The 12,671-nt window shown below is 53.9% G+C and overlaps 1 protein-coding gene across 17 annotated transcripts in view; it reads left to right on the top strand.

Annotated features, from left to right (window-relative positions):
- The window catches only part of AMPD3 (adenosine monophosphate deaminase 3), a 44,305-nt gene that overhangs the window by 11,251 nt on the left and 20,383 nt on the right, over positions 1-12,671 (top strand). For 11 of the 17 annotated variants that reach the window (XM_051851455.2, XM_051851444.2, XM_051851433.2 and 8 more), the window contains one exon: positions 8,652-8,856. The exons of the other annotated variants lie outside the window; for them this stretch is intronic. In XM_051851455.2, the coding sequence (XP_051707415.2) occupies positions 8,652-8,856 (205 nt within the window). The remainder of the gene's footprint in view (positions 1-8,651; positions 8,857-12,671) is intronic. 17 annotated transcript variants of the gene reach the window in all.

The following is a 12,671-nucleotide window of genomic DNA, read 5'->3' as shown; positions in this document are numbered from 1 at the left end:
GAGTGGGGCCTCACTGTTGGTAGTCGGTGGTGGTTCCCTTCCCCTGAGATGCTGGGAACCCCTGAAGGAAGGGGTCTTCGGTGCTGCCGGGGGAGCTGGGCTGGCCCGAGACCCTGTCTGTGCTGCCCTGGGGTGACAGAAGGTGGCATGCTATGTGCTGTGAAGGGAGCATTCAGACCCTTAGCGATGAGAAGAGAAGGGGTCCTGGCCTTTTTTCTTACCAGGGTCAGTGAGTGTCTGGAGGCGGTGTCCACTACAGAGTGACAGTGGGCTTGGCATCCCCACAGACACTGGGCTCTTCCTGTCCGAGCCTGAAGCTCCCTTCCATCTGCCCAGATGGGTTCTGTGCTTTCCAGAGAGTCTCTGCAAAGCCCTTCTGTGACCACACTGGCCCTCATTGGCCGTTGCAGTGTCATGGTTTGCCCTTCTCTGCCCCATTTGACCCGAAGCTCCCTCAGCTCTGGGTCTGGCCCCTCCTGTGTTCACAGGGTCCAGCCTGGGACTTGGCCATGTTGGTGGGCTGGGAAAAGATGTGCAGCCTCCCCAGTGCCGCCCCAGTGCCTCATCAGAGTGACTATGGCTCCTTGCACTGCCCTGTTCTGCCACTCTGTGACCTTGGGCAAGTTATGAGACCTGTCTGGGCCCCAGCTCCTTCCCCATGTATGGAGCAAGCTTGGTACCAGCAGCTCCCTCCACTGGCTGTGCTGGAGCTAGGGAGGGATGGGTCTTGGTTCACACCTGCCCATGTGAACCGTTGGACCGAGATGGGCAGCCCTGGCATCTGCTGCCCTGGAGGACTTCCCTGGGTTGGGCGCTGGGCTGTGCAGTTTGCATTCGTTCTTTAATCCCACTCCAGGCTGACTGCGTAGATGTTCTTAGGACCCAGACATTGAGAAGTTGGATAAATTGCACAAGGATGCCTGGGGAGCAAGTGACAGAATGACGATGGTGGTTTTCCTTTTTCTCCCTCATTTAGACAATCACCACCAAAACCACAAAATAAACAAGGCCCACCGCAGTTGTAAGGCTAAAGTGAGGGACTAGCTGGGGCCAGGGAAGCAAAAGAGCTTCTTAGAAACAGAAGATGAACTTAGGGGGTGAGCAGGAGGGACGAGCCCCTGACACATGAAGGTTCATGGTCCAGGCCCGCGGCAGCTCGTGGAGCCAAGCTGGGTTCAGAATCTGCGGTGCAGGCTGCTGGGTGCGATGCTCCCTGTGCAGGCGAGGCCCAGGGTGGCGGCCGCAGGGACAGCTTTCCGATGGCTGGCTGCCTCCCTGGGAGGAGGGCGTCGGCTGGGGCGGCCCCAGGACTTGAGGCTGGTTGGGCTGTCTATGGAGGCAGCATTAGGAAGCAACGGTAAGAACAGGAGAACCCTGGGTGCGCCCAGAGCTGCGGTCCTCTTCACTCTGAGCCTCAGCTGCCTGCCCTGGCCGGAGTCGTCAACCTTCCAAGTGGACTCTGGGATCTTGGCCGACACTGAAAGTGGCAGGAAACCCCTCTGGGCAACTGGAACCTGTGTTGGGGCTCCTTGACTCTCTCCTTCCTTCTTCCTCTTCCTCCTCCTCCTCATCTTGCCCCTCCTCCTCTGCCTCCTTGGTTTCCCTATAGCTTTATCAAGATACAATTCAGGCACCATACAATTCACCCATTGAAAGTGTAGGACTGAGTGGTTTTGGGGTCTTCACAGAGTTGTGCAGCTGTCACCACGAGCGATCTTAGAACGTCTTCATCACCCCTGAAAGAGACCCTTTAGCTGTTCCCCCAGTCCTCCCATCCCCTCTCCTACCCGTTCTTACTCCATACAGAGCTCGCACACACTGGCCCCCTTGTTTCTAAGCCTGCATCAGATTTAAAGATGCAGACTAGAGACAGGGAGATGGACTTCTGCAGGGAGGGTCATTGGAGGTGCAGGCTTGATGCGTCGTGACCATAAGCACGGGCCTTGGAGTCAGCCCGACTGGGCTTGGGTGACACGTCACTCACTGCTGAGTGGTCCTGGTCAAGGCTCTTAGTGGCCTGAGCCTTTTCCGATCTGCAAAATGAGAATCATAAAAGGACGTGCCTCATGAGAATGGAATGAACTAATTCACATGAAGTGCGTAGCATGGGGCTTGGAGCATCACTCCTGGCCTTTGGTTGTTATTGTTGTTGACAGTCACCAGCGAGGGAGGAAGCAGCATTGAGAGGTGAGCAGACGCAAGAATCGGAGGCCAAGCAGTCCAGGGGCGAGACGCACCTCGGACCAGGACTGGGCCGCCCGGTGATGAGCCTGAGTCACCGGGAGCGCTCGCAGTGATGCTCAGTACGCTCCCAACAAGAATGCGGTGTTAGGCACTTGTCCGAAAACGCCACGTGCACTGGGAAATGGGGATACGAGGAGGACAGACTTTGTTATCTAAAAGATCTGTCTGGAACAATTCCCAGAGTATGTTTTGAGTAAAATAGACGAACAGATCCAGCTAAAATGTTGTTCAATCATTTTTTATTTTGACTCTCCTGAAATTGGGGTTGGGCAACTTTTTTTTTTTTTTTTTAAATTCAGGGCCTTTGACAAAGGAGTTTCATTTGCAGCCGTGAAGTTACGGGTTTTTAAAGTTGGGAATAGAGGCTGCAGAGGTTGACAAGGCAGGAGGGTGTACTTCACCTTGACCTCTGGGGTCTGTCTGCTCCCGACAGACCCCAGAGGCATGGGGAAAGGGAGAAGCGGAGCCGGGGTGGGGGGCGGGCTACCGGGGTGGGCAGAGGAGCTGTGCTGGCTGAAGTTGTGTGTTTACAGCTGACCCACTGGCTTTCAGGCATCTGGGGTCCCGTGCTCTCTGCAGACCCCTTCCACCCAGCTCACCAAGTAGCCTGCGGCACGGCCAGTCATTCCAACTTCTCCTTTCCACAGGGACCTCTGCTCTCTGTCACAGGCTAAGGGGCAGCCCGGCCAGCCAGCGCCCTCCTGGAACCACAACTGCAGGGGGAGGGGTGGCCAGTGGGAGTCCAGCATGCGTGCGTGTGTGTGTGTGTATTGGGGGTTTGAAAAAGCTTCCGCATTGTGAAATGACCCCTCTCGCTGTGTCCTTACTGCTCCACCCACAGTGTGGATTAGGCATCTTCTCTGGGATCCCAGAATACCCGGGTGCCTCATCACGCCCACCACATGGTATAATGACAACCACAGAGCTGACTGAGCCCGGCTCTGCCACCCGGAGGCCGTCCCTGGAGTCGGAGGCTATATTTTACCCAACCCTGTTTCCCCACAGCCTGGCACGTGGCAGTTGGGTGAACTGGGGTGCTCCTGTGGGCACTGTGTGTGTGAGTGAGCCTGGTGAGAGGTCTCCCTGGCACCCTCCCTGCAGGCTTCAGAGGCCTCGGGAGGTGCTGGCTGCTGTCCAGGAAGAGGGCAGGGAAGGCCCTGAGGGTTCAGCTGTCATAGTGAATGGCCCTGGGCTGCCTGCTCCCAGAGACAGGAGGGTGGGGCCATGGGCAGGCTACAGATGGGGACACTGTGGATGGCAGGGGCAGTGGCAGAGCAAGTCAGGGTCCCCAGCAGGTGCATAGTAACAGCCCAGGTGGTTACATCACCTCCTGGTCTTGAGGGCCTGGTTGGCGAGAAGGTGCCCGTGACCAGGTGGACCACCTGTCCCAGAGATGACAGAGCTGCCCCCTGGCTGTTCGGGCCCTCACAGCCCTGCTGTCTGCCAGCTCCTTGGCAGGGCTGCTTCTGCCAGGTGTGGGTGGGGTAGGGAGGGGCTGGTCAGCTGCAGCACAGGAAGCTGGCTTCCTTGGCACCCAGGGGCCAGCATGAGGTGTGACAGGTGGCGCTGTGGACAGACAGATCTTGGCCCATCATGAAGTAGTGCTTTCTACCAGTGACCACAGATCATGTTTTGTTCCCGCTTCGTGTTTGTGTGTCGAGCTGTGGCCCAGCCAGGAATATGTGCTTGGTAAATGTTTATCCAATGAATGACTGAGTGCTGATTCAGGCATGTAGTGAGTTTCCTGTCACGGGAGCTATTCAAGGAAAGGCTGCTGAGATGAGAGGTGTGGGTGTGCGGCCTTTCAAGTGTGCCCTAGCTGGGAGAGCCTGTGGCTGTCTGATTCAGGGGCAGCTATGGTGGCTCCTCGTGTGTCCTCCCTGCATTCCTGTGACACGTGTGGGCTCCCAGACAGCCTTGAGAGGGAAAGAAGGACACGTGTGGGTGCACACAGCCTCATGGTGTCTCACAGGCACTCAGCTGCTGCTCCCCACCTCTGGGGGCTGAGCCTTGGTGGCAGACACTGGGGCTACATGTGGGCCCCTGCCCAAACTATTCAAGTGGCCTCCAGGGGCCAGGTGCGTGGCACAGCAGTTAAGACCTGCTTAGGAAGCCCATAGCTGGGTTGGAGCCCCAGCTCTGCTTCTGATTCCAGCTTCCTGCTCACGCACATCCTGGGAGGCAGGCAACAGGGGATGGTTCAGGTATTTGGGAGCCCTGTCACCCATGTGGGAGACCTGGCTGGAGTTCTGGACTCCTGGCTTCAGCTTGGCCCAGTCCCAGCTGTTGTGGGCATTTGAGAGTGAACCAGTGGGTGGAAGGTCTCTGTCTCTGTCTTGCTACCTCTCAAATACAAATTTGAGAGAACGATCCATCATGGGAAGTGGGATAAACAGCAGACTCATAGAATGGCAGATGTCCTAGATAGCACTTTGGCCTCAGAATCAGCCCCTAAGGCATTCAGATATGGCTGAAGAGCCCATGAGAGTATTTTAGGCATGGAAAGCCAAGACACCCTGAAAAAAAAATTAAAAAAAAAAAGAAGACCTAAATGAAAGATCTCTGTGAGTGAGATCCCAGTGGAAAGAACGGGGCCATCAAAGAAGGAGGTACCTTTCTCTGAAGGGAGGAGAGAACTTCCACTTTGACCATGACCCTGTCTGAATAAGATCGAAGTCTGCGAACTCAAAAGGCTTTCATAGCCTTGGCAACTCATGACTAGAGCCTAGGGAGATTACTGATGCCATAAACAAGAGTGTCAAATTGTTAAGTCAACAACAGGAGTCACTGTGTACTTACTTCTCATGTGGGATCTGTCCTTAGTGTGTTGTCCAATGTGAAGTAATGCTATAACTAGTACTGGAACAGTATTTTACACTTGGTGTTTCTGTGTGGGTGCAAACTGATGAAATCTTTACTTAATATATACTAAATCGATCTTCTGTATATAAAGATAATTGAAAATGAATCTTGATGTGAATGGAATAGGAGAGGGAGTGGGAGATGGGAGAGGTGTGAGTGGGAGGGAAATTATGGGGGGGAGCCATTGTAATCCATTAACTGTACTTTGAAAATTTATATTTACTAAATAAAAAATAAAAAAATAAAAATAATAAAAAAAAAAAGTAGTCCCCTCCCCGCCCCCACCCCACCCAAGACGTCTGTGTCTAATCTCCAGGCTCTGTGAGTACAACTTGGTACTGTGGACCTTAAGCTAGGAGGCTGTTGGGAGGACTCATGTAATCACACAAGCCCTTCAATACAGGAAGCAACACGCTGCTCGTGGCTTTGGGGATGCAGAGGCTACGTGCGAGGATCAAAAAGGATCACAGTGCTGTTGACTGCAGCTGAAAGCCAAGAACCAGCACCTCATTCTTACAGCCACTTGGGACCGAGTCCTGCCAACAGTCCAAACGCACTTGGAAGCAAATTCTTTCCCAGAGTCTCTGGCTGAGAGCTCAGTGTGGCCAACATCTAGGTTTTGGCCTTTCAATCCGGTACACAGAGAGAGCCCAGCCAGGCCCTCCCATGTTTCTCACCTTCAGAGCTAAGAGCTGATTATGAGTCTTGTTTAAGCCACCAAGTTTGTGGCACTTTGTTATGCAGTAGAAAATGGACCCTGCTTGGATTCTATTCGGCATTTCCAACTTTTGGAGATACAAGCTCAGTGGTTAGTGTCTGGTCATGCCAAGATCTTGTCCAAGGGGAATGGGCCTGAAGAATTGGTCCGTCTGTTATTAAACCCATTCCTTTTTCCTGCAAAGTCCAACCTCCCAGCCCATATGAGACAGAATGGAGGTCATGTGAAGACCAAGGCCACAGCCACAATGGACTTCTAAAGGAAGGAGATTTCTTTGGGCACAAGCTGGTGATACTGGCTTTTTCTTTTTTTTTCTTTGAAGATTTATTTATTTATTTGAAAAGTAGGGTTACAGAAAGAGAAAGAGACAGAGGTCTTCCATCTACTGGTTCACTCCCTAAATGATTGCAATGGCCAGGGTTGGAATGATCTGAAGCCAGGAGCTTCTTCCAGGTTTCCCACGTGGGTGCAGAGGCCCCAAGCACTTTGGCCATCCTTTGCTGCTTTTCCAGGCCATTAGCGGGGAGCTGGATCGGAAGTGGAGCAGCTGGAACTCAAACCGGTGCCCACGTGGGATGCTGGTGTCGCAGACAGTGGCTTAACCTGCTACGTCACAGCGCCAGCTCTAGTGTTGGCTTTTTCACTGGGACAGAAGAATACGGGCATTCCTGGGATGGACCTGGTAGGCTCTTGGCTTAGCAAGCCTTCCTGCTTTTATGTGTCAGCATGTGAGAGTGTGAGTGTGTGTGTGTGTGTGTGTATGTGTACACCTTTCTTACCTGTTGCTCACCTTGGAGATTACCTGCTGCTTCTCCTTGGAAGGACCACACAGATCTCGGGCAGCAGTGGCTGAGACGAATGGGAGTGAGGTCGACACAGAGATGATGAGCAGTGACTTGGCAGGAGTGTAACATGGAGGCCAGGGTCTCATGGGACCCAGCTGAGGTTGGCACGGTGTGAGGGGGAGCCCAAAGTAGTGGCTCTTCCCCTAGAGGTGATCGTCCGAAAGGTGCCCGAGGGGAGTCGGCCTCTGTGACAGCCAAGTGCACGTGTCGGCGTTTGCTCAGGGCAGCATGCTTGGCTCAGTGCCCCGTGGTGAGTGGTGGGACAGGGAAAGCCTGGGCTGCAGGCTTCCTGGGCTCTGGTTGAGTTTCCCGAAGCAGCCCAGGGTCTGTTAGGTGCCGCCTTCATGTTCCAGGTGTGAAGAGCAGGGTGGACAGGGAAGACCCAGGGGACCCTGGCAAGAGGGGAACTGTGGCTCCTAGAGATGTGGCAGCAAGGGGCCTGGCTGAGCCCCAGGAGAAAGACAGCCACTTCCCGGTGAGCCATGAGGTCCATTTGGGGTGCAGCCGGTCTCTCTGCATCCTGCAGACATCACTGGTACCTGGAGAGGAGGGGATCCCCAGGCTGGGGGAGGGTCGCAGTTACTACTGAGTCCTTTGCTGGTGACTCTTGGTGCTGGTGTAGTGGAATCAGTATTCAGGAGGCTGCGGGGCCCCTGTGGCAGTAGAAAGGGCCAGGGGTCAGCTAGTTTCTGGCATTGGACACCTGTGGATGGCTATAGAGGGAGGCCGGGATCCCCCGGAGGCCAGGGAGAGGCCACACTGCACTGCTGAGTCATCCCCTCCCTGGAGATTCCCAGATTTGGGATGAGATCATTTGAAGCCATTACTATTTTGTTAATGAGGAAGGTGGAGTCCTCACGGAGCAGCCTTGCAAGTTAGCATGAGCTTGCAGCATTTTAGACCAACCTCTTGTCCAAGAGTCAGTGAAATCCTCTTTTGGGACCAAGTGACCAGTCCAGAGGGACCTGTGGTTGATGCTGGTCAGTCCCATGCCCGTAACAGAGACACAGCTCTGTGCCTGCCCCAGTTGGCAGGGCCCAGGATGGCAGACGTTCAGCAGGGTGGTGGCTAGTCGAGTGACTCTGTGTGAGCCCCCTGCCATCCTGGGCCCCCGACGCCTGTTTATAAAACCAGCAGGAATGGGCCTTTGCCCTAGTGGTTAGGGTGCCCACATCACGTAGTGGAGTACCCGGATCTGAGACCAGCTGTCAGCTCGCAATCCCAGCTTCCTGCTAGTGCTAGGCCCCGAGAAGAAGTTGTGATGGCTCGTCATTGGGTTCCTGCTGTTCACACATGAGATCTGAACTAAGTTCTCTGCTCCCAGCTTTGGCCTGGTCCAGCCTGGGTCATTGCAGGCATTTGAGGGGTGAACCAGTGGAGGGGAGCTATCTAGCTGTATCTGTGTGTCTGCCTCTCAGATGAAAACCACACCAAAACAAAACAGCCAGGAGGTTGGACTGGTTGAGCCGCCCATCTCTGTGGCTCTGATGCCCCACGTGTCTTCTGTGCCTGTGGTCCTATGTTGGGACTGTGAGACCGTCTGTATGCTGGGATTAGAGCTTGGGTTAGCTGAAGGTGGCACGCTCCGCTCACCCCACCGTGGGAAGCCTGGTCAGTGTGCTGCCATGCTCTTCTGTCACGTCCTGTGGTGGTAGAGGTCCTGCGTTGTGGGCTGCCATCCATCTGTGCGTCTGTCCGTCTCCTGTGACGAAGGCACGCACAACCCGCAGCTGTTTGTGGTGGCTGCAGGTAGGCCGTGTGTCTGCAGGGTTGTGTGTGCCTCCTGCAGAGAGACCCGTGTCTGCGGGAGGCATTGGTAATTAGGAGCTTCCTAATGGCCGGGCCAGCCCCCCGGAGTAATCAAAGCAAGTTTCTCCTGCCACGTGCCACGTGCCACGTGCCACGTGCCACACAGACTCACCTTATCGCTTGCTTCCGTTAGCTGCTGACGTTTCCCACTTTTCCTTGTGCTTGGCTCTTAGAAAGAAAAGTTTCAAGATGATTCGGTCCCAGTCCCTGTCTCTACAAATGCCGACGCAGCAGGATTGGAAGGGCCCCCCGACGGCCAGCCCGGCCATGTCTCCCGCAACCCCTGTGGTCGCTGGGGCTGCTTCCCAGCCCGCGCCAGCGCCCTATGCCATGCCCGAGTACCAGCGGGTCACCATCAGCGGCGACTACTGTGCCGGGGTAAGGTACCTGGGGGGGTGCTTCATGGGCCTGCCTGCAGAGGTCAGGGTCCCTTGGGCCAGCCCGAAGCTTGGTCTGTCTGGGGGCATCTGGAAGGCTGTGGAGGGGAGGCGCAGCAGATGGAGGGGACGGAGGGTGTGGGTGTGTCCAGAGGCTGCCCCATGGCCCTGCGCAGGGCTCAGGGCTGCAGGCTGGTGCACTGACCATGGCCTTTAAGCTCTGTGTGTTTTCTGGGCTCAGAAGGCTGTGCATGTCCCCCAGTCCACTGAGCAAGGAGCCAGCTTGGGCTGCCTGGAGTCTCTGTGGGTTTAGTGGATTCGCAGTCGTGGGATTGTGTGGTTTGTGTGAAGGCAATTATCGCTGACTTTGCTCTTGCTGTGTGCTTAGGGACAGAATTCCCAGCCCTCAGTCAGGAAGATGGGCTATGGGTGAGGAAGGGACCGAGCTTGGTTTACACCATCAGCGTAGTCACTGGGCATGTGTTAAATTTTTTTTTACCCAGTGGGGTGATGCATTCTTACTGCTTCCTTCTTCAAATCACCAAGCTAGTGCCAGTGTTAAGTCTGGATCTTAACTTACCACTCATGCCCCTGTGGGCCTCATGAGCCTGTCTCCCTTCTTTTGAAAAGGAGTCGTAGAATATATAGTCAGTCCCACATGGCAGAGCGACTTCTCCATTTCCCCCCAGCTTTTAGTTTGTGTGTGATTAGGAATACTGGCACATGCTACAGAATTTAAAAGGTGCAGATATGACATCAATTCCTCCCCCTCAGAGGCTACTGTTGGTTTTGATTTGTTGTATATTCTCACATAGAGGGTCTATATACCTATGGTTAATTATGCATACTTGGTTTATTGGTTTTTCCACAAATGGTAGTCTACCATACATATTATACTGTACCTTTTTTTTAAACCTAATATTTCATCTTAAAGATAATGCCATATTAACATAAAAAGAGCTTCCGTGTTCTTTTTCACAAGCGTGTAGTGTTTCAGTGTGTGGATATATCGTGGTTTATATCATGTAAGTTCCCGTGGATGGAAACAATGTGGATCAGCATCCTGACCAGGAGTCCCTGTGTCCACCCAGCCTCAGGCAGTTAAGTGAGCGCCTGGGAGAGTCGAGGTGGACTGACTGCAGCCAAGCAGGAGCCCCGGAGCGTTCGCTGGCCTCTCTGCCAGTCTCCTGCTGGCTCACGGGAGAGCATGGAGCTTCTGGCCTGGGCAGGTAGTCTCCAGGATGCTAAGTGTCCATGAGGAGCAGGCTGACATGGTGGGCTTGTGGTCAACCATGGGAACTGTGACGTCTATAGGCTTGGCTGGTGGTCCCTGGCCTTCTGGGCCACCCTCTCTGCTATCCTTGCCCGTGGCCTGAGCCTTTGGCATGCTATGCCCATGAGTTCGACAGAGCTAGTGTTTGGTTCTCTGGCTTTATGTTGGCAGGGACATACTTTAGTGTGAGATGGCTGTGGTTGCTTGGACATTGCTGCTGCTCTCAGAAGCCAGCCGCTGGGAGATGTAAAATGGAATTTACATTCTTTATGGGAACACTGGGAGGCAGGAAAGAAGCAGCTACCACCTGGATAAAATGCAAAGTGCAATATTTGGTAAAAGTATAAAAACATGCAAGGGAAAGATAGACACCAGCCTCCTCCCTCTGAGGCTGGAGTGGGTGGGGGGGCAGGAGTTGAGCTGTATCCATGGTGATGAGCTGAAACAATTACAAAAGATAATAATATCGTGAGCTCTCGAAGGCAGGTGCAGGGGTAACTGGTATGGCATCTTCTGTGCTTGTCTGTATGTTTATAACATTTCAAAATGAAAAATGGTTATTTTATTCAATTAGAGAGGGAAGCTTCAGGCCCCAGCCCTCCCTACGCTGTGTTCCCTGATGTCTTGCCCTGCCTCTGTCGTGTAATCCTTCTTTGGTCCCCTTGACTGCTTTATCTGCCTGTCTGCCCCAGGCACGCTCAGATCTCTGTGATGCCTGCCCTTTCAGACAGACTAAGCTGGACAAGTCCATCTTTGAATATGAGGCAGGTCTGGGAAAGCTGAACACCCTTGGGCCCTGGGAGTCAAATCAGAGTCTGAAGTCCGACTTCGTGAATTCCTGGCAAGCGATTTCTCTTTGCACGGCCTCATTTGTAAAATGAGTTGCAATGCAGAGCAGAAGTCTATGGGAAGCTCTTGTCTCTGACCTGTGACCAGGATGGTGGCTGACGGGGTGAGCTGGCTGATGAGCAGGTTTACTCAGAAGCCTGGGGCTGGCAAAGCAGCACTGAGCAAGCACAGTTGTCTTTTTATAAAAAATACTTATTGGGGCTGGCGCCGTAGTGCAGTAGGTTAATCCTCTGCCTGCGGCGCTGGCATTACATATGGGCGCTGGTTCTAATTCAGGCTGCTCCTCTTCTAATCCAGCACTCTGCTCTGGCCTGGGAAAGCAGTAGAAGATGGCCCAAGTCCTTGGGCCCCTGCACCCATGTGGGACACCAGGAAGAAGCACCTGGCTCTTGGCTTTGGATCGGTGCAGCTCCAGCCATTCTGGCCATCTGGGGAGTGAACTAACAGAAGAAAGATCTTTCTCTCTGTTTCTCCCTCTCACTTTCTGTAACTCTACCTCTCAAATAAATAAATAAAATCTTTTAAAAAAATTAAAAATACTTATTTATTTGAAAGATCGTGAGAGTGAGAGAAAGATTTTTCCATCCACTGATTCACTCCCCAAATGGCTGCAAAGGTTGGCTGGGGCTGGGCTTGAAGTAAGGAGCCTGGAATGCCTTCTGGGTCTCCCACATTAGGGTGGTCTGCTGCTGCTTTCCCAGGAGCATTAGCAGGAGCTGGATGGGAAGTGGAGCAACTAGAACTTGAACCAGCACCCATGTGGGATGCTGGCGTCACAGACAATGGCTTAACTTGCTGCACGACAATGCCAAGTCCTGCCCGCCCAATTGTTCAGTTAGTTTCATCTGGTTTTACATCTGAGGGCCTGTGAATATTCTAAGCTCGAAGAGATGGTGCCCGTCCTCATGGGGAGAGGATTCAGGCTCTGTTCTTCCCATGCCAGGTGCAGCAGCGGGCTCGTGGGTCAGCAGCAAGCAGGGCTGGTGTCTGGGAGTGAGGGCCCGAGCGCACCTCTCCTCCAGCCCCACCTCTTCTCTGTGGTGGCCCCCAGGGCCACCTCCAAGCTTGGTGATCTGCTAGGAGGACTCGGAGGACTTGGTGTATGGCTGTGCTCTCAGCCATGATTCATTACAGTGAAAGGAAGCCGGGGAGGATGCTGGGTGTGAGCTTCTGAGGGTCCTCCCCAGGGGAGTGGCAAGCACATAGCCTCAGCCTGAACCATGTCAACACACGGGGCAGTGTTGTCTGCCACACAAGCTCATTAGCGACTCAGCACCCATGTTTTGTACCGGAGCTGGTCACACACCTGCATAGCACATCCCCAAATTCCAGACGGCCAGGGGGAGGTCAGCTCTCCATTGGTATCTGCATTATTTGGACAAACAGCATAGACACAGGGACCACTCTTTTCTTTTTTTTTTTTTTGACAGGCAGAGTGGACAGTGAGAGAGAGAGAGAGAGAGACAGAGAGAAAGGTCTTCCTTTGCCGTTGGTTCACCCTCCAATGGCCACTGCGGCCAGCACGCTGCGGCCAGCGCGCTGCGCTGATCCGAAGGCAGGAGCCAGGTACTTCTCCTGGTCTCCCATGGGGTGCAGGGCCCAAGTACTTGGGCAATCCTCCACTGCCCTCCCTTGCCACAGCAGAGAGCTGGCCTGGAAGAGGGGCAATCGGGACAGAATCCAGTGCCCCGACC

Source organism: Oryctolagus cuniculus, chromosome 1, assembly GCF_964237555.1.
Source record: "Oryctolagus cuniculus chromosome 1, mOryCun1.1, whole genome shotgun sequence".
Classification (NCBI taxonomy): domain Eukaryota; kingdom Metazoa; phylum Chordata; class Mammalia; order Lagomorpha; family Leporidae; genus Oryctolagus; species Oryctolagus cuniculus.
Note: the sequence above shows the minus strand (reverse complement) of the source record. Positions and strands in the feature narration are given on the sequence as shown.